The sequence below is a fragment of the Nannospalax galili genome, unplaced genomic scaffold, assembly GCF_000622305.1.
Source record: "Nannospalax galili isolate Female #2095 unplaced genomic scaffold, S.galili_v1.0 scaffold205, whole genome shotgun sequence".
NCBI classification, from domain to species: Eukaryota; Metazoa; Chordata; class Mammalia; order Rodentia; family Spalacidae; genus Nannospalax; species Nannospalax galili.
Window position 1 is genome coordinate 3,663,574 of NW_008353921.1, and position 17,947 is coordinate 3,681,520.

At 46.8% G+C, this 17,947-nt stretch overlaps 1 protein-coding gene across 1 annotated transcript; it reads right to left on the bottom strand.

Moving 5' to 3' along the window:
• On the bottom strand, nucleotides 1–17,583 carry Tomm34 (translocase of outer mitochondrial membrane 34). Its single transcript, XM_008851025.3, has 7 exons — nucleotides 17,338–17,583; nucleotides 13,330–13,429; nucleotides 12,145–12,297; nucleotides 7,821–7,990; nucleotides 6,401–6,548; nucleotides 1,183–1,309; nucleotides 1–957 (listed from the first exon to the last, which is right to left on the bottom strand). The coding sequence occupies exons 1-7, from the start codon at nucleotides 17,462–17,464 to the stop codon at nucleotides 853–855; spliced, it is 930 nt and encodes a 309-aa protein (XP_008849247.1). The 5' UTR covers nucleotides 17,465–17,583; the 3' UTR covers nucleotides 1–852.
• Nucleotides 17,584–17,947: the final 364 nt, after the last annotated feature.

Sequence of the window (17,947 nt, forward strand, 5' to 3'; positions counted from 1 at the left end):
TAGAAGAAAGCCTTTTAATGCAATAGCTTAAACACACAGGTCAATAAAATCAGTCAGTTCAAATTAACTTCAACATATAAACAAAGAACAAAGAAGCCTGCAGGGGCTGCTGTTGGGGGGAAAGTTCAGTTCCGGCTCAGAATAGGACACTGACCTCAAGGAGGCCTCTCTCCTGATCCCAGGAGGAATGGCCATCACCACAGGGCTCTTTGAAATAGCTTAGGTAGCTCCACACAGAAGGCAACAACACAGAGCCATGGACAGAGCCCCCAAGGGTCAGAGCTCTGCTTTCCCACAAAGGAGGATCTGGACTAAAGGCACTGGGGCTCGACACAGGGCAATGTGCCAAGGACAGGGCATGGACAGCAGCTGCCTCCTTGGGGAGGTTGCAGCCTTGGAGAACCAGCTCAACAGGCCGCTTTGGATATAAGTGGGCCAGGGTTTTAGTCTGTCAAACATTACCCTCCTAACTCAGATTAACTGTAGAAAAGTAGGGTCTGGGAAGCTACAAGGGCAACATTCAGTCTGCAGCACATCTGGGTCAGGGATGAAGTCAAGTACTTTGTTGACAAGGACCAGACTGAAGCAGGGGGATAGGGTGAGGGCTTTAGCTTCACACTTTAGCTCCAGTGGGAACCTTTCAGACAAGAAGTCCTGTGTTTGTCTACAACGGGCTTACTTTGAACAAGCAAAGCCTCTCAGGTGGAAGGCTGCTGCCTCTCCAAGGGGCTGAAGCGGGTGAGGCTTTAGCACTCCTTCGGGGGCATGCTGGGTGTCAGGGACAGATGCAGAGGAGGACCCTGGCTTCTCTGGGAAGGATGGATAAAGGGTTGCTCCTGGCCTTTGGGGATTTTAGTTCAGGTTCTGGTTAACTTCCTGCTGTAACTTCTGTGCAGGGCCATTCCTGGGTTCAATTTGTAGGAGGCTGCTAATATCTGCAAGGCTGGATTTGTAGTCCTAATGGAAGAGAAGAGAAGAGTATGGGGAAAGGACCCTGAGGAGGTGAGAACCAACTGGGATAGCTGCTGAGGCAGGAGAATGTTTTCAAACCCCAGCCCTGAGCTATCCTGGGGCTTGGGAGAGGGAACACTAAAAGTACTGCCTCAGCTCGACACACTAAGTCCCAGCCCTGGCATTAAGTCTCCACAGCTATGCCTAAGCCTCTGGGCAGGGAGCTTTTACCTTGAGTGCCTTGTAGGCTTGAGCCCGTCTGTAAAATGCCTTGACATTCTTCCCATCCAGCTTGAGGGCTTCGGTGCAGTCCTTTACTGCCTCCTTGTACTGCTTCAGGACCAGATGGCAGAGTGCTCTGGTGGGGAAAGACCACTGCAGACATTCACTCCTTGCAGATCCCCTCAAGCCAGCCAGAGGTAGCTGGGGGAGGATCTGATTCCCTGAGGACCTATTCTGTACTGGATGCTTTCAGTACTTTCTTCAGTCCTCAAAATTCTAGCTCCCTCCCCTTTAAAAGAGTTCATTTTTATGTATAAGTATGTGAGTGAGTGCCAAATGTGTGCTGGTGCTTGCTGAGGCCAGAAGGTGTCAGATCCCTTGGGACTGGAGTTAAAGGTGGGTGTGAGCTACCTGACACAGATGCTGGAACTGAACTCGGGTCCTCTGCAAGAACAGCAAGGACCTTTAACCACTGAGCTCACTGTCCAGTCCCTCTAGCTCTTTTCTACAGGTGAAAAGGCTGCCACACACCTGTAATCCCAGCACTCGGGGGGCAGAGGCAGGCGGGTCTCTGTGAGTTCGAGGCCACCCTGGTCTACAAAGTGAGTTCCAGGCCAGCTGGGGCTACAGGGAGACCCTGTCTCAAAAAGACCAAAAACAAAAGACTACGTGCAGCTGGCTCAAAGGAGTTCAGGGATGTACCTAAGCTGCTACCACTACTGGGTAGTAAACCTGGGTGCAAACCAAGGCATGCAGGACCTCAGGTCCTGACCTTGTTCTGTCATTCTACTTCATTACTCTGCAATTTTCATGCAAAGAAAAGTTTCCTGAAGCCTTTCCCTCTCAGATTAAAGAAGTCTCTTAAAAAATTTTTTTATTGTTTTTATTTTATGTGTGAATGTTTTGCCTGCATGTATGTAATTTCACCAATGTGCAATGCCCAAGGAGGTCAGAAGGGGGCGTTGGATCCCCTGGAACTGGAGTTATGGGCAGTAGTTAGCCACCATGTGGGTGCTGGGATTTGAACCCTGGTCCTCTGTAAGAGGAGTGCTCTTAACCACCGAGCCACCCGCTCCAGCCCCAATATCTATTTTAAGAAAAAACAAATGTACGAATACTGAATCCTAAATGATAAGCATGCTAACACTTTAGGAGTGAAATGTAAAGATGTAAGCAATTACTTTGAAGCACATCAAAAACAAGATGGAGTGGGCCAGGGACGTAGTCAGTGGTGGAGCACTTGCCTAGCGTCCCCAGGCTCACAGAACTAATTACTATCGAATTCAGATGGTATATGGAGGTCCAGTGTGCTTTTTTGGGGGGACAGGGTCTTCCTGGAGCCCCAGCTGGCCTGGAACTCACTATGTAGACCAGGGTGGACTTAAACTCAGAGATCTGCCTGCCTCTGCCTCCCGAGTGCTGGGACTACAGCCGTGTGCCACCACGTCTGGCCAACCAACAGGAATTTTCATTGTTTCCAGCTTGTACATAAATGGCGCTACAGTGAACTCCCTCCCAGGGACTGCAGATCAAGAGATACACACCTCTCCAGTTCTGACAGGAACTGCCAAGATGATCTCCAAAAAAGTTCACTCTGCTGTCACTGAGTCTATTTTCTTATAACCCTACCAAACCTGGGTCTCTTGAACTTAATTTTTGTGAATATGAAAGGAAATGTTAACTAATTTACTTCAGTTTTTAAAATTGATCGATTATTTTTTTCTTGGTGCTGCTGGGGAATCAAATCCAGGGTCTTGAGCGAGTTGCTTCAAATATGGAAAGCTGCACGTTAGTAAGTTTTTAATCTTTTCTTTTTTGAGCTAGAGTTTCACTGTGTAGCCCTGGCTGGACTGGAACTCAGATCTGCTTGCCTTTGCCTCCTGAGTGCTAGGATTAAAGGCATCACCATGCTGGCAGGTTTTTTAATCTTATAAAATCATATTTATCCAACTTATCCTTAATAACTTCTATGGTGTTTTCCTTCCACACTGTAAGGTAATTAACCCACCTGTTCTCCAACAATGGTTTCCGTTCTTAACATTTCAAACTGTGATGGTCTAAAAACTGATTTTAAAATAAGGAGTGAAGAAGGATTCAGGTCTTTATTCAACTTAAATGCCAATTGGGTGCCCCCAGAGGCCAGAGGAGGGTTCAGGATCCCTTGGAACTGGGGTTATAGATGTTTGTGAGCTTTCCAATGTGGGTGCTGGGAATTGAACCAGGGTCCTCTGCAAGAGCAGCAAGTGCTGTTAACCAACTGTGCCATCTCTCCAGCCCCTGTATTTAACTCTTACTATTTAAATAAGCAATATTGGGTTTGCTGGTATCTCTTTTCCCCATACTTTATTATATACTAAATTCTCTATTTGTTTATTTATTTATTATTTATTTATTTATATTTATTTTTTCTGACAAACTGGGAATCATCACCATGACTTAAAAACAAAAGCAAAATTGCTGGGCGTGGTGGCGCACACCTTTAGTCCCAGGACTTGGGAGGCAGAGGCAGGCAGATCTCTGTGAGTTTGAGGCCAGCCTGGTCTACATAGTGAGTTCCAGGCCAGCTGGGACTACAGGGAGACCCTGTCTCAAAAAGACCAAAAAGTGAAAAAAAGCAAAATGAAAATCCACTCAGGATGGGAGTACAGGCAGGGTGCTTACCTGGCATGCATGAGGCCCTCAGTGAGATGCCTAGCAGTACACCCCCCTGCAAAAGGGTGCAAAACCAGCTCTACAAGCATTATAAAGAGGTATTAAAACAGTGTGGCACAGATACATTTGCTTAAAGAACAGTACTTAAAACTATTCTTGATATAGTAAAAAGAAAAGAATTCAGAATGGGCTAATGGGGGTATCTAGAAGCAAAAAGAGACAGACAGGAGCTGGCAGATGCCACCAACATAGAACGGTGGGTGTAGGCCTCCTTCACAAATCAGCCTAACCAATGGAGGTACCCTGGCCCAATCAGCCAGTAAAACAGGCCCAAGTTCCACTACCCAAAATTTAAAAACTAAAACTGAGTGACATGAGACAACTTAGTTTCTTTATGCGATCTCGTGAATATGGAATTTCCATGCTTCACTGAAGAAATACTAGCAATTTATTTCAGAGAGCTGCCCCAGGCTCTGCTGGGGTGTTTTCAGTATACGGGCCATATTACCTCACTAAAATCTGAAACAGGTTTTTAATTTAATTTAAAAAAATTATTATTCCAGCCAGGCACGGCGACACACACTTTTAATCCCAGCACTTGGGAGGCCAGCTTGGTCTCCATAGTGAATCCAGGTCAGCTGTGGCTACAGAAAAGACCCTGTCTTAAAAAGACCAAAAAAAAAAAAAAAAGAAAAATAACATGTGCATTAGGGTACATGAGCCGTGGGGCTCACGTGAAGATCAGAGGGTGACTGTGTTGTCAGTGCTCTCCTTCCACCTGCACCACCATGTCTGCATTATATTTTTATTATTTTAAATATGTATATGGGTATGTGCACATGAATGTAGGTGTCCCAGGAGACCAGGAGTCATATCCTTTGGAGCTGGAATTATAGATGGTTGTGAACTGTTCATTGTAGGTGCTGGGTCTCTGCAAGAGTAGTACACACTATTCTTAAAAAATATTTATTTATTTTAAATATGTTTTTATTTTTATATGTATGTGCAACAATTGCCTGCATGTAGGTAAGTGCACCTGTGTTGTGCAATGCCCGTGGAGGACAGAAGAGGCTGTCAGATCCCCTGGAACTGGAGTTATGGATAGTTGTTAGCTGCCATGTGGGTGCTGGGATTCGAATCTGGGTCTTCTTCAAGGACAGCCAGTGTTCTTAACCTCTGAACCGTCTCTCCAGCCCCGTTATTTATTATTTTTATTTAATGTGTATGTGTGTATTGCCTGCATGCAGGTAAGTGCACTCATATTGTACAATGCTTTTGGAGGTCAGAAGAAGGTGTCAGATCCCCTGGATCTGGAGTTACAGATGGTTGTTAGATGCCATGTGGGTGCTGGGAATCGAACCCAGGTCCTCTGCAAAAGCAGTTAGTGCTCTTAACCACTGAGCCATCTCTCCAGCCCCAAAGATTAAAAAATATATATTTATTTATTATTTATGGGTATGCGTGTATGCCTGCATGTGTTAATGTCCATCATGCGGGTGTAAGATGCCTGCAAAGGCTAGAAGAAGGCATCAGATACCCAGAAACTGGAATCAAAGGTGGCTGTGAGCCACCCAATGTGGGTACCAGGAACTGAACCTAGGTCCTGAGGTAGTGCAGCAAGCACTCTTAACCTCTCAGCCACTCTCTTCAGCCCCGAGATAAAAAAATTTTTTTTTTTTTAACTAGAGAGGGTTAAGTGCCTGTTGGCATGAAGGAAAAGACAGATTTACAAAATTTTATAATAAATGCATGGATTAGACATGGCCTTTTGTTGGCTCTAACACGCTCCTGACAAAAAAACTAACAGATCTCATTGGAGTTGGACTAAAATCACACTGCCACCATTTACTTGCTGGGGAGCTTAGGCAAAGACTTTCCTTCTCTGAGCCTTGATTTTCTTAACTTTAAAACAGTAATACCTATCACCCACACTTCTGTGCATATTAACTAGAGCAGTTAGTCCCATACAACAGGGACAGTGTCCTGGCTCCTGGGCCTTCACTATCCATCCTTCCTAACAGTTTCTGGTGCAGAGCCTGCCACAATCCCACAAGTCTAACCTCTCAGGCTTCACTGCACTCCTTCCTCCTATTCCCAAGGCAGACAACAGTTACTCTACTCCCTGGGTTTTGGGCCAGCACCCTAAGAGAGACTGCTAATATTTCTAACAGAGAGTCCTAGAGAAGCCATGGGGTGGGGAGCAGGGCAGGGAGGCAAAGGCACTCATTTTCAGGTTTGCTGACACAGCGAGCACACCATTTTTACTTACATTGCATGTTAAAAATTCTGGGGTGAGGGCTAGGACAATTCAGACTACCTTTAAGCATATCTTTAAATTCCCAGCCCTTTACGAGATGCCCTCAGCAACACCTGGTTCAGTGCCCAAAACAGGTGTGAATGCATGTTTTGAGCTTTAACATAGGACTAACTGAAAGGGACCAAAGAATCCAGCATAGTCTGGGCCGCTTGTGGTAGGCAAGTGTCCTACCACTGAGCTACATCCCAGCCCTCAGAGAAGCCTACAGGAGCATCAGGTGTCCTGAACTCACTCAGGCCAGCAGCTGTGAGAAGATACCTGTTGCTGTATGTCGCAGACTCCAGGTTACTGAACAAGAGGCTTTCACTGTACTTCTCAATAGCTTTCTTATGGCTGCCCTTCTTTACAAGTTCATTGCCTTCTTCCTTCAGAACTTTGGCTCTCTCCACATCCCCAGCAGAAGGCACTAGATACAAATTCAGAAGAGGAAAAAACCATGAAGCACTGGTGCCCAAATGGGATCAATGGGATCTCTTCAGCATCATCTCTTCCCAATCGTGTGCAACCACATCCTTCCTGACTAGTAATTCCCCTAACAGTTTCTAAATATTAAACAGTTATTCATTTAGAAGAGGTCGAACACATATCAGAAACATACTTACACATGCATCTAACACATGACCAAAAGCAACTGAGGCGTGGCTCTTGGTGCTGCTACTGGGTAGCTGGACTTTCTTGGGTGACCTACTTAACTTCTGCACCTCAATTTCCTTACCAGTGCCAAAGGGCTATTGTGAGGATCAGATGTGACAATACAGGAGCATGCAGAATACCCTACGAACTTAAAGAGGGGAACAGGTGAGTGCTAACAAACAGGTATCTGTGGAGAAAGACTGCAGCTTCTGTGTTTCAGAAAAGGGCCGAAGAGCCCTCTTGCCCTGTCTGGTCTGCACTTGTGAGTGTCCACTTGTCATTTGCAGCTCTGCTCCAGTCCTTAAGGGAAGAGGGAAGAAAACAAGGTAAAACCCAAGCTGATCACACTGGTCTTGAGGGCCCGTCACTGCTTAGCTCTAATCAAGTGTTTCAGCCTCAGTTCTGCAGCACTACTTTTAATCTTTAAAAACTGGTTATAAAATACTCAGTACTTACGGCAAGGTAAGGTCAGAGGAATAAAATCAACTCATCCCCCTGCTTATGAAGCACTGCTAGGACCTTTGGGGCCCTGAGGACCCCTCCCCAACTCACTCTGCTCTTGGAAGAAACTATTATCTCTAAGTCTGTGCTTTCTCTTGCTTTCAAGGGGAAAAAAATTCTGTATTTTTAAAAACAATATAGTTAAAAAAAATTCTATTATTTTTACTTTATGTGTACATGTGCCTGCGTATATGTAAGTGCACCTGTCATGCAATGCCTGCAGAGGTCAGAAGGTGGTGTTGCAGCCCCTGGAACTGGAGTTACAGACAGTTGTTAGCCTCCATATGGGTGCTAGGAATTGAACCCAGGTCCTCTGCAAGAACAACCAGTGCTCTTAACCACTGAGCCATCTCTACGGTCCCCAAATGATACAGTTTTAAACATCTGTAATTGATACAATTCCACAATGGATTTTTCCTGCTTGTCTATGGAGACCTTTTCATACCGTTTTTCACTTGGTTTACTTCATAACAACTAAAGGAGGCCAGTTTTTATAGGGCTGCTCTAAAGACTGCAAGCCTCCCCAGATGAAGTCACAGCTTACCTCTGCTCTTTGCAGCTGTAGTCTCTTTGGGTTTGCTTTTAGCTGTCTCTTTGTGGTTCTCAGAAGGCAAGGAATTCCACCTCTTCTGGGCTGAAACAGGCACCACGGGGATAGCGGGCAGCTTCACACGCCACTCAGGCCCAAGTGAGTCCATGAGAGCTCTGGTTATTCTGGAAGGGAAAGAAGAATTGCAGGTTAAGGCCCCTTCCCAAGTCCTGAGTGATCATCCTCCCCTTGTTTGGAACCATTTGTCTCCATCTCCCAACATATTCCAACAGAGGAATGGGAGTCTGCCGTACACAAGCTCCTTCTTAGATCAGATACCATGCACTCCTTCCCCTAGTTTGGTCACCATATGTGAACTTGAAAGTGGTCTGTGGCTTGTCAAGGACACTTAAACTTTGTCCTCCAAAGATACACACTCCAAGAAAGGTTCCCATGTTTTGTTTTATATCTGCTCAATGAAACTAGTAAAAGCCATGAAGTGCCTGACATTTAATTAATGCTTAGGGTTTTTTTGGTCTTTTTTAGGCACGGTCTCCCTGTAGCCCTAGTTGGTCTGGAAATTGCCATATGGACCAGGCTGGCCTTGAGCTCAGAGATCTGCCTGCCTCTACCTTCCAAGTGCTGGGATTAAAGCCATGTGCCACCATACCCAGCTTTGGACCTTTTTTTTTTTTTGAGACAGGGTCTCCCTGTAGCCCCAGCTGGCCTGGAACTTACTATGTAGACCAGGCTGGCCTTGAACTCTGAGATCCACCTGCCTCTGCCTCTCCAGTGCTGGGTTTAAAGGTGTGCATCACCACGCCTGGCTCAGATTTTTTAAGTGTTGCTCTTAACCCATTCTGCAATCCTAAAACCTCCAGTGGTTTCCATTTCTATAGGCAAACATGGCCAGTGAGATCTGGCACCCTCCCTCCTCTCCACTTTTACTATAAGCTATGTTCCCTCCTGATCCTTGGGCTGGCTGTGTGGCTCAGTGGTAGAGTATTGACCTGCATGTGCAAAGCACTGACTTTGATCCTCAGCACTGCAAAAACGGGCAGACTCCCTCTGGCATGTTCCTTATGTACATATTTTTCCCCTCTACTTTAAACAACTTCTACTTTCCATTCCCATCTTGTTGCTCCAGGTAATTCCTTAATTTTCAACTTACTTCCAGCACCTAGCATATCACTCAGCCCACCAAAATATAGTAAATATGCACTACATGAGTGACCAAAGCTCCTAGGCCAGGATTCACAGCCTCCCAGTAGGCTTTAGAGCCTCTTTTCTGCTAGGCCTAGCCATTCAACCTCCCCGGCCCTATTCCCTAACCTCCTCTTTATTCAAAGCACTCTTCCTCATACTCCAACACAAGCCTACCACCAGCCTGGGTGCCCGTGATGGTTAATTTCAATTATCAACTTGATGAGATCTAGAATTACCAGAGACAAGTTTCTGGGCATGCTTGTGAGGGATTATCTTGAGTAGGTTAACTGAGGTGAAGACCCTCTCATTGCCTGGGTTTGGGTCCTGGACTGTATGAAAAGGAGAGAGTAGGCCGAGCACCAGCCTTGGTCTCTCTGCTTCCTAACTGCAGGTGCCATGTGAGCAGCTGCCTCAACCTCCTGCTGCAGGCCCATCTCACCATGCTGCTTGGTCCTTGAACTGTGAGCCAGGACAAACCCTTCCTCCTTTAGACTGCTTGTCAGGAAAATTATCACAGCAACAAGAGAAGAGACTGGGACAGTGTTCAATTGCTTCTGTTTCTCTCCTGTCGCATGGTGGAGACAGAGGCAACCCCCTCAGGTAAACTCTGGGTCCCATTTATCTCTCTCAGGGGCCTCACATTACATACGTGAGCTTCCTTTCCTATACCTGCAGCGTTTCTTCCAGTTGATCCCACAGTAAAGAGTCTCTTGGCTCACTTAATAAGACCCTCCTGGGCACCACTCCTGCTAAGCTCCTCTGCCTCCCTCAAAACCAGACCTTTTGAACTGGCTTCTGACCCACTGAGCTGCTTCCCTTGGCTTCACTACTGACTTCACTCTAAATCCTTAGTCTACTTGGGTTAGCTGAGAACACCTGACACTAACGTCTCCAACCTTCATGAAATACTTTCCTTGGGACACTAAGTGCCTCACATTTCACCCACCTCTCCAGCTAGACTCCGTAAGTCCCTCAAATGGTAGCTTCTCAAAGTCCCATCCTCCCCTGCACTCGTGGTGTTCTTGCCTCCTGTCTTGTTTTCTCAATCTACCTTTTGGCTGCTTCCCCTCAAGTCTCCAGGCCTGGCCCTCACCTTTTCTGCTTGACTTCAAATACATGTACATGTCAACCGCCTTCCTCACATCTTTGTCTCCTGTCCTGCAGGGAGTACCGTCAGTACGCCAACAGCCTGGATGTCTTCTTCTGTTCTTTCCCTCTCAGTCCCCACCCACCCTTAGGGCTTGCTGTTGTCTTTCCTAAGTGTCTCCTGACTGTCCCACTGTTCTTTCTCCCCTTTCCCCTGGACTGCTGTCCCCTTCCTACTGTTCTTTATCAAGCTGTCCTTCAACATAGTATGCAACTGAGAACTTCTCCAATACAAATCTGCTTATGTTGCTACACGGTTAGATATATTTTCACAATGCCTCCTTACTCTCTCAGTATTAAGTCCAAGGTCCTGAACAATATGCTCTGTGTGACCTGCCTTCAGCAACTTGACCCAAGCTAAGTTCACATGCAGCACCATCTGAGACGGGCTGCTCATAATTCCTGTCACACCTCAAGCCCACTCCCTGTGCACAGGTTACTCTTTCTCCTTGCTGGTTCCAGCCCAGATCGGTTTCTCTCATACTTGGTTCACGTCCCTGAAAAGCCCATCTGGCCTCCTCCCTAGCTGGCTGGGTACCTCCCTCTGTCTTGGCAGCTCTTTGTGCTGCACTGAAGTTGCTAGTCCCTCCAAGGCCAAGAGCTGAACAAGGACAGAAAGAGGTATTCTCATTCAGCAGCCCCAGTCCTTGTACAATGCCTTGTGCACAAGTGGTAGTTTGTTGAATGACAGAAAGTAAAACGACTCGAAGAGAAAACAGGATACTGACAAAAGCCAAGCAAGAAGCCAAGCACACAACACACTGCTTGCTATTAGTTTGGTCCTCGGCTTTCTAACAACACACAGAGAGGACTCCTGATCAGTTATACAAACAAGGGTATCCAGGAGATAAAAACCATGCTCAGGAGACCAGAAAGATGTTTAACCTGAGCAGCCTCAAGGTCATACGACATCCTGAACCATACAAACAACAGCCTTCAGGTTTTGTCCCGGCTGTTTGGGTTATCTTTCTCCCAGGCAGGAGGCTCTCTGAACACAAGTTGGCTCTGAATCTCTCTATTTTGCCATTCTCTACCGAAAAGCCCCTCAATAAATATTATTGAGGAAACGAATGTGCACATGTAGGAAAAAAAAAAGATCAATCTCAGAAACTCTTCTTTTAAAGACTGACTTTATCAGCTGGGGGTGGTGGAACATGTCTTTAATCCCAGTCCTCGGGAGGCAGAGGCCAGTGGACGTCTGTGAGATGGAGGCCAGTCCTACATAGCAAGCTCTAGGCCAGCCAGGGCTACAGGGAGACGCTGTCTCAGAACAAAACAAAAAACTTTATTCAGTTTATTATTTTTAATTATGTGTATATGTGTATGCATTTGTACACATGAAAGCCAATGCTTACAGAGGCCAGAGGTGCCAGATCCCCCTGGAGCTGGAATCACGGGAAGGTGTGAGCCATCCAACATAGGTGCTGGGAATCAAACTTGGGTCCTCTGGAAAGAGCAGCAAGTTGCACCATCTCTTCAGCCTCAGTAACCCTGACTCTTTAACATCTGCTAAGTTTAACAGCAGATTCTCCTTGTATACTTGCTTTCACATGCTGTGCAAGCATAAGGACCTGAGTTTGGATACCTAGCACTCACATAAAGAGCTGAGAGTGGTAGTGCATGCCTGGGGAGGCAGAGCCCATAGCGTCCCTGGAACTTGATGCCCAGTCAAGTGTAGCCAAATTGGTGGACTCTGGGTTCAGTGAGACTGTCTCAAAAAAAAAAAATAAGGTGGAGAGTGATAGAAGAAGGCACCTGACATCAACCTGTAGCCTCCACATGTGTGTATGCACCTTCACACACACATATACCCACATGAGCATGTATACAGGCATATACCATACACACATAGAAATGAAGGTTTTTCAAAGTTTAGTCAAAGGGACTCCACGCACAAGACAAAGCAATGGAGCGATGCCATTCGGGGGTACAGGTTCCATGGAGAAGTTCTGTGGTGCTTTTCCATGGAGAAGTTCAACAGGCTCACCTGTTGATGCCTTCCAGGGCCGATGCCACACTGTTATCAATCTGTAGCACAGTTTTGTAGTCAACATAGGCCAGAGGGTACTTCTCCAGGGCTTCATAGGCAGATGCCCGTCGCAGCAAGGGCTTGATGCTGAAGGGAACCAAGGCCAGTGCTCTAGAACAGAAGGCAAAAATGTCATCTGTCTGCTAGAACATGCCTCTCCAAAGTGACCTCAGGGCAGGGTCATCTCCAGCAGTCAGTATAGCAGAGGTCATTTCAGGCAGACACTCTAGACTTTTCCACTTAGATTGAATTAGGAAAGGAAAGAGAGCAGAGAACCACTAACTGAAAGGAACGTGCCTATGTATCAACTTTCGGAGTTCTGCCCCCAAAGAAAGAACAAGAGATTCATAGCTTTCATGCTACCATGTTTCCATACCGTGGTTCAGTGGGCACAACAAACAGGCTGAGGGTTGTGTTTGGATTCTACCTTTGATACCACCAGTCATGCAACCCTAGGCAAATCACTTCACTGTCCCAATGTTTGGCAGCTTAGTTCTGCCCTGAGGAGGAGGCAGAGTGAGTACTCTGGGAAAGCAAGCTAGCACAGGCTCCTCAAGCACACGGCCCTCTTGTGCCTCCGTCTACCACTTAGCATGCATCTAAAACAACGGCACGTCTAAGAAGAACCCAGTCAGGAGATGAAGGCTAGCCTGAAGAATGAGATAGGAAAAACTCTTCAGTGTGCTATAAAACTGGTTGCTGACATTTTCATTTCTTACATTCTCTTTGCTTCTTTAGACAACCTATTCACATCTCTTCTCTCCGTCCTCCCTCCGCCCTCCCTCCATCTTCTTTCTTTCCCTTACTCTTCCCTTTCACCCACATCCATCTCAGAAAACACCGTGAGCCAAGAAAGTCAGTCACTGGTCTCCAACTCTACTTCACCCATGTGTCAAGTCTCATAGAGGCTTTAAGGCCTGCTTCTAACTTCTCATTCTACTCTTGCTCAGAGCCAAAACTCCAAAGACAAGAAGGACCCAAGACAGCTTCTCATTCTAAGTGGTCTGGAGATAGTTAGTGACAATTTCTAGTATCTGTCACAGATAAAACAGTGGGATTCTTCCAAAGAAGAAATCAGCCAGAAAATCCCAGTTTCTTCTTCTGACAACCCCAGGGATCCCAAAGCCACCCTGGGCCACTTACGAGGTGCAATCTTTGATGCAGTCTGTGCAGTTCCCATCCTTCAAGTGACATGCTGCACGGTTTGAATAGAGAACACTTTCCTCTTGAGGGTCTGGAGAACCTGTCCAGGTGGAGGCAGAAGAAGAAAATCACGAGTTGGGGAACAAGATGTCAGAGGACATAGGGATGTAGGCAGCAGGGATGACTGCAACTTAACCAGGCTTATACACCGGGTGGGCTGGCACGCCTCTCATTCCTATGGCGGTGGGGACAATGAGGTTCCTCCATTCTCAGGAAACTAAGTAGTTCCATTTCAGTGCTTGTTTGACACCAGACAAAAGATAAACATGAAATAGCTGGTCTCTGCCCCAAAAGAAAGCCATGTTCCAGTTAGCTATGGGGTTAATTTTATTGCAAAAAGCATGGAAAAAAGTAAAGGACAAGAACAGTACACGAAACACCAGAAACACAGTGTGACCAAGAGTTGGAAGGACCCGAAAGCCGGAGAGTAGTTAAGCCAGGACTCTGGAGAATTAAATCTGAAGAAGACTTGAGCTAGCTAAAGGGAAAAGGTATTAGTCATTTTTCTAAAGGCAATCCTAACCCTCAGGAATCACAGAAGCTCAAGCCTCTCACTATAACCATAATGACTTTCATTTTGAAAATTGATTTATTGTGTATGTGTGCATTTGTGCACATGCAGGCACCAAGGCATGCATGTGGAGATCAGAGGGTAACCTGGAGGAGCTGGTCCTCTCCTTCCACCATGTGAATTCCAGGTGGTGAGGCCTGGCAGTTAAGTGCCTTTACCTGCTGAGTCATCTCACTGGACTCCAGATTTTCATTTTCAAAGATAATTTTCACTGGGCATAGTGGTTCATGCCTTTAATCCCAGCACTTGGGACACTTGGGAGGCAGAGGCAGGAAGGTCTCTATGAGACCAAGGCCAGCTTGGTCTACACAGCAAGTTCCAGGTCATCTGGGGTTACAAGAAGACTCTGTTTCAGAAAAAAAAAAAAGAAAAAAGAAAAAAGAAAAATTTCAACAATATTTAACATAAAAGAAGAAACTAGGTGGTGACTAAGTAACTCTACTCTTAGACATGTATTCCAAAGAAATGAAATTAGGGTCTTACTGCAAATTTAGCAAAAATTTTTCCTCCCTCCTTTGCTTGCTGTTTATCTCAGATTGGCACTGAACTAGCAAATTTCCTACCTCAGCCTCCCAAGTGCTCAGGCGAGAGATGTGTACACCACCACACCCAGCTTCCTTTAACTCATTTTTTAAAAAAATTTTAGTTTTAGACAATGTCTCATTATGTAGCCAGGCTGGCCTTTAATTTGTAATAATCCTCTTGTTCCAGCTTCCTGAGTGTTGGGACTACCGGTGGGAACCATCACACCAGAATTTATTTTATTTATTTATTTTTGAGACAAGGCCTCACTATGTAGTCCTGGTTGCCCTGGACATTATTTTTGAAATGACTAAACCTCTACCCATCCTCACTCATCCTGATCCCAATGTTCCCTCCACAGAGGTCAGCAGCATCCTGAAGCTGGTGTGTAAGCAATTCCCAATTTACTATGTATCACTCACAGGTAAGCTACAGCATCATTCATGTCTATTAACTGTTTCCTAAGTGGCATCAGATTGCCTATCATTTTGCAATTTGTTTCTTTCAGGAAGGATCATGATACCATGTTGATATTTTTAGATCTTTCATTCAATATCAATGATAACAAATAAATTAATAGCCTCTTCCCTTTTATCTTGGGGCCAGAAAATACAAAGGTTAAAGTAAAACACATCCTTGTCTCCAGGAGCAAGTAAAAATACTCAAAACCTGTAATCCATCTCAAGTCACCAGAGCAGAGCTCCTGATGAGCAGGGGTGTGCTGGGAAGGTCATCGGAACCTACAAGCCAGCTGCTGAGCCTACAAAAGTCACTCAACCCTTCTGAGCATGTGTGCTCCCCAACCACAGGAAGGCAATGCTTCGGAGACTCACTGCGGGGCTCCCCGTATGATGATGCTCCCTGTGCTTCTCTCAAGGCTAAGAAAAATGATCAAAGTCAAGAGAATTGCCCACATGTTACCTAGAAAATCAGTAGTAGGATCAGAACCAAACCCTAGTAAACTTAAACCCCAGGGCAACTGTTCTAGGGTCTCCAGATAAACCCACACAAAGGCACAGGGTTTCCAGGCTAGCAGTGTGTATGGGTAGGTAGGGAAAGGGGCAGAGAATGGAAGAAGAAACAGCCCCTCAGGGTCTTCAGCAACTTCCGGCAGTGAGAATGGCATGTGGTGAGCTTAAAGAGGGTTTTCAGGAAGGGGTTAAAAAGGGAGTAGCTTGATGCTGCAAAGTTGTTAAACAAAAGACTGGAATTTTGAGATTTGTGGATGTTCTAGATAGCTTCCAGTTGCTGTGACAAAACACTGATCAAAACCAACTTGTGGAGGAAATGGTTTATTTGGCTTTCAGCACAATTCATCAAGAGAAGCCAAAGTTACTTTAAAAACAATTAGGGCAGGACACTGGAAGCAGGATCCTGGAGGCAGGAGCTGAAGCACAAGCATGGAGGAATGCTGCTTACTGGCTTGCTCCTCTCCCCCATGCTCAGCCTGCTTTCTTATTCAACACAGGACAACCTGCTCAGGGGTGGTACTGCCCACAGTGGACTGGGACCCCCCCACATCACACAATTGTCAAGAAAATGCCCCCGCATGGCTACAGGCCAGTCTGAAGGAGGCAATTCCCTAGTTGAGGCTCCCTCAACCCAGGTGTGTCAAGTTGACAACTAAAGCTGTCCAGCACAGATAGCTATCCGAAGTCTAGATTAAAACTTTGGACTTAGGGGCTAGAGAGAGGGTTCAGTGGTTAGGAGCACTGACTGCACCCTGGTTTGCTTCCCAGTACCACATGGCCACTGACAACTGTCCATAACTCGTTTCAGGGGATCTGGCCTCTAAAGTCACCAGGCACACACCTGGTGCACATATGTACATGAAGGCAAAACACTCATACACAGAAAATAAAATGAATATTTAAAAATATTTTGGGACTTAGCAATTAGATAAATTCATATTCAAACCCTGGCTCTAACATATCTTCCCTGTGTAATCCTGGTTGGGCAAGTTAATTCTTCTGAATTCCTCATCTTCAAGTGTCTTAGACAAAGACAACGTCCATGTCTAGCACATGGCATTCAGCAAATGCTAGTTAGGAAGGCAAGGCAACCTACAGAAAACTCGCCTGCAAAGCCATCCTCAAATGTCAAAGGTTTAACCAATGGGTCTGGATAAGGCATTCTGGAACCAGTGATGGGTACAAGTGAGCCAGAGGCTAGGGGAATTGGTGATATGCTAGTCTTCGGTTTAAAATTCTTCCAGTAGATCCTCATTAGGGGATACGATTTCAACTCTTACCAGGGATTAAAACAGTTTCACAGTAAGGTTCTGCCACCTCGTCTTAACCATTCCGCCAGTGGCTCGTTGTTTTCATACTCCGGATTCTGCGTGGGTCCTTTCCGATGGTTGTTCCCCTACTCGTGGGATGCTTCGCACCCCTTTCGCTGGGCCTGACACCACTTCTAAGAAGCTGTCCCTTTCTAAAGGAGTCAACGACTACCACATTACTTAATATCTCAGAGGTCCTGTTTAGTTACTTTAAAGACAATTAGACCCTGGAAAGGACCCTATTTGGCGAAATACAGTCAGTATACAAAAGCGACTCAACAAATACTCATTGAATTGTAAAATGCATAGCTGTGGGCAAGGTGGGCTCAGCTACATCCGCAGGGGTCAGAGGGAGGCCTGAGTAACTAGGATGCCAGCCATGAGAGCAGTTCAAAGGCAGGCGGAAACCAAAGGGCCGAGAAGTTTCCCTTGGGATGATGGAGAAGTCAGAAGTGGCCGGGAGCGTGGTGGGAGGGGCTGGCGCGGCGGTTGCCGTGGGGAAAGGAAACCCTGGAAACCCGGGTTAGAGGGGTGGAGGAAGCAGGCCCGGGGGCAATTCGGGGCAGGCGCCTACCTCGTGCCTGCAGCAGCCGCAGTGCACTCTCGTACAGCGCCGAGGCCTCGGCGTACTGGCCGTTGCGGAAGCTCTGGTTGCCGGCAGCGCGGAGCCCCTCCACAGAATCTGAGGGTTTCGGGGCCATCCCCGGGAGCAACTCCGCTGCCCGCACCCACGCTCCCGGCAAGTCGTACGAACGGCTTCCGGGCGGAAGCACCAGCTGCGTGCACTCTGGTCCAGCAACTGACTGGCTTTGAGGGACCCGGTAGGCGTCTGGGGCGGGGCTAGCCGTCTGGGGCGGGGCTAGCCGTCTGGGGCGGGGCTAGGCGGCCTGGAAGGGCGGGGTCAGGCGTCTGGGCGGGGCTAATTGACCGGGAAGGGCGGGACTAAGTGTCTGGGGGCGGGGCTAGGGGTCAGGGGTGAGGCCTTTGTGAACCTTAGGCCCGTGGAGCCCAGCCCTCTGCGCGTGCTCAGTCTGGAACTTCTGCTCCACCTGCGTAAAGCCCGTGGAGCCCCGCCGGCGCTTGGGGTGCCCGTGGACAACTGGGCGTGAAGCTGGTAAGAAAGGAAGCCGATGTTCTCGAGGACCCAACAGGCGATTAACTAGTGAGCAGGTGAAGACGCAATT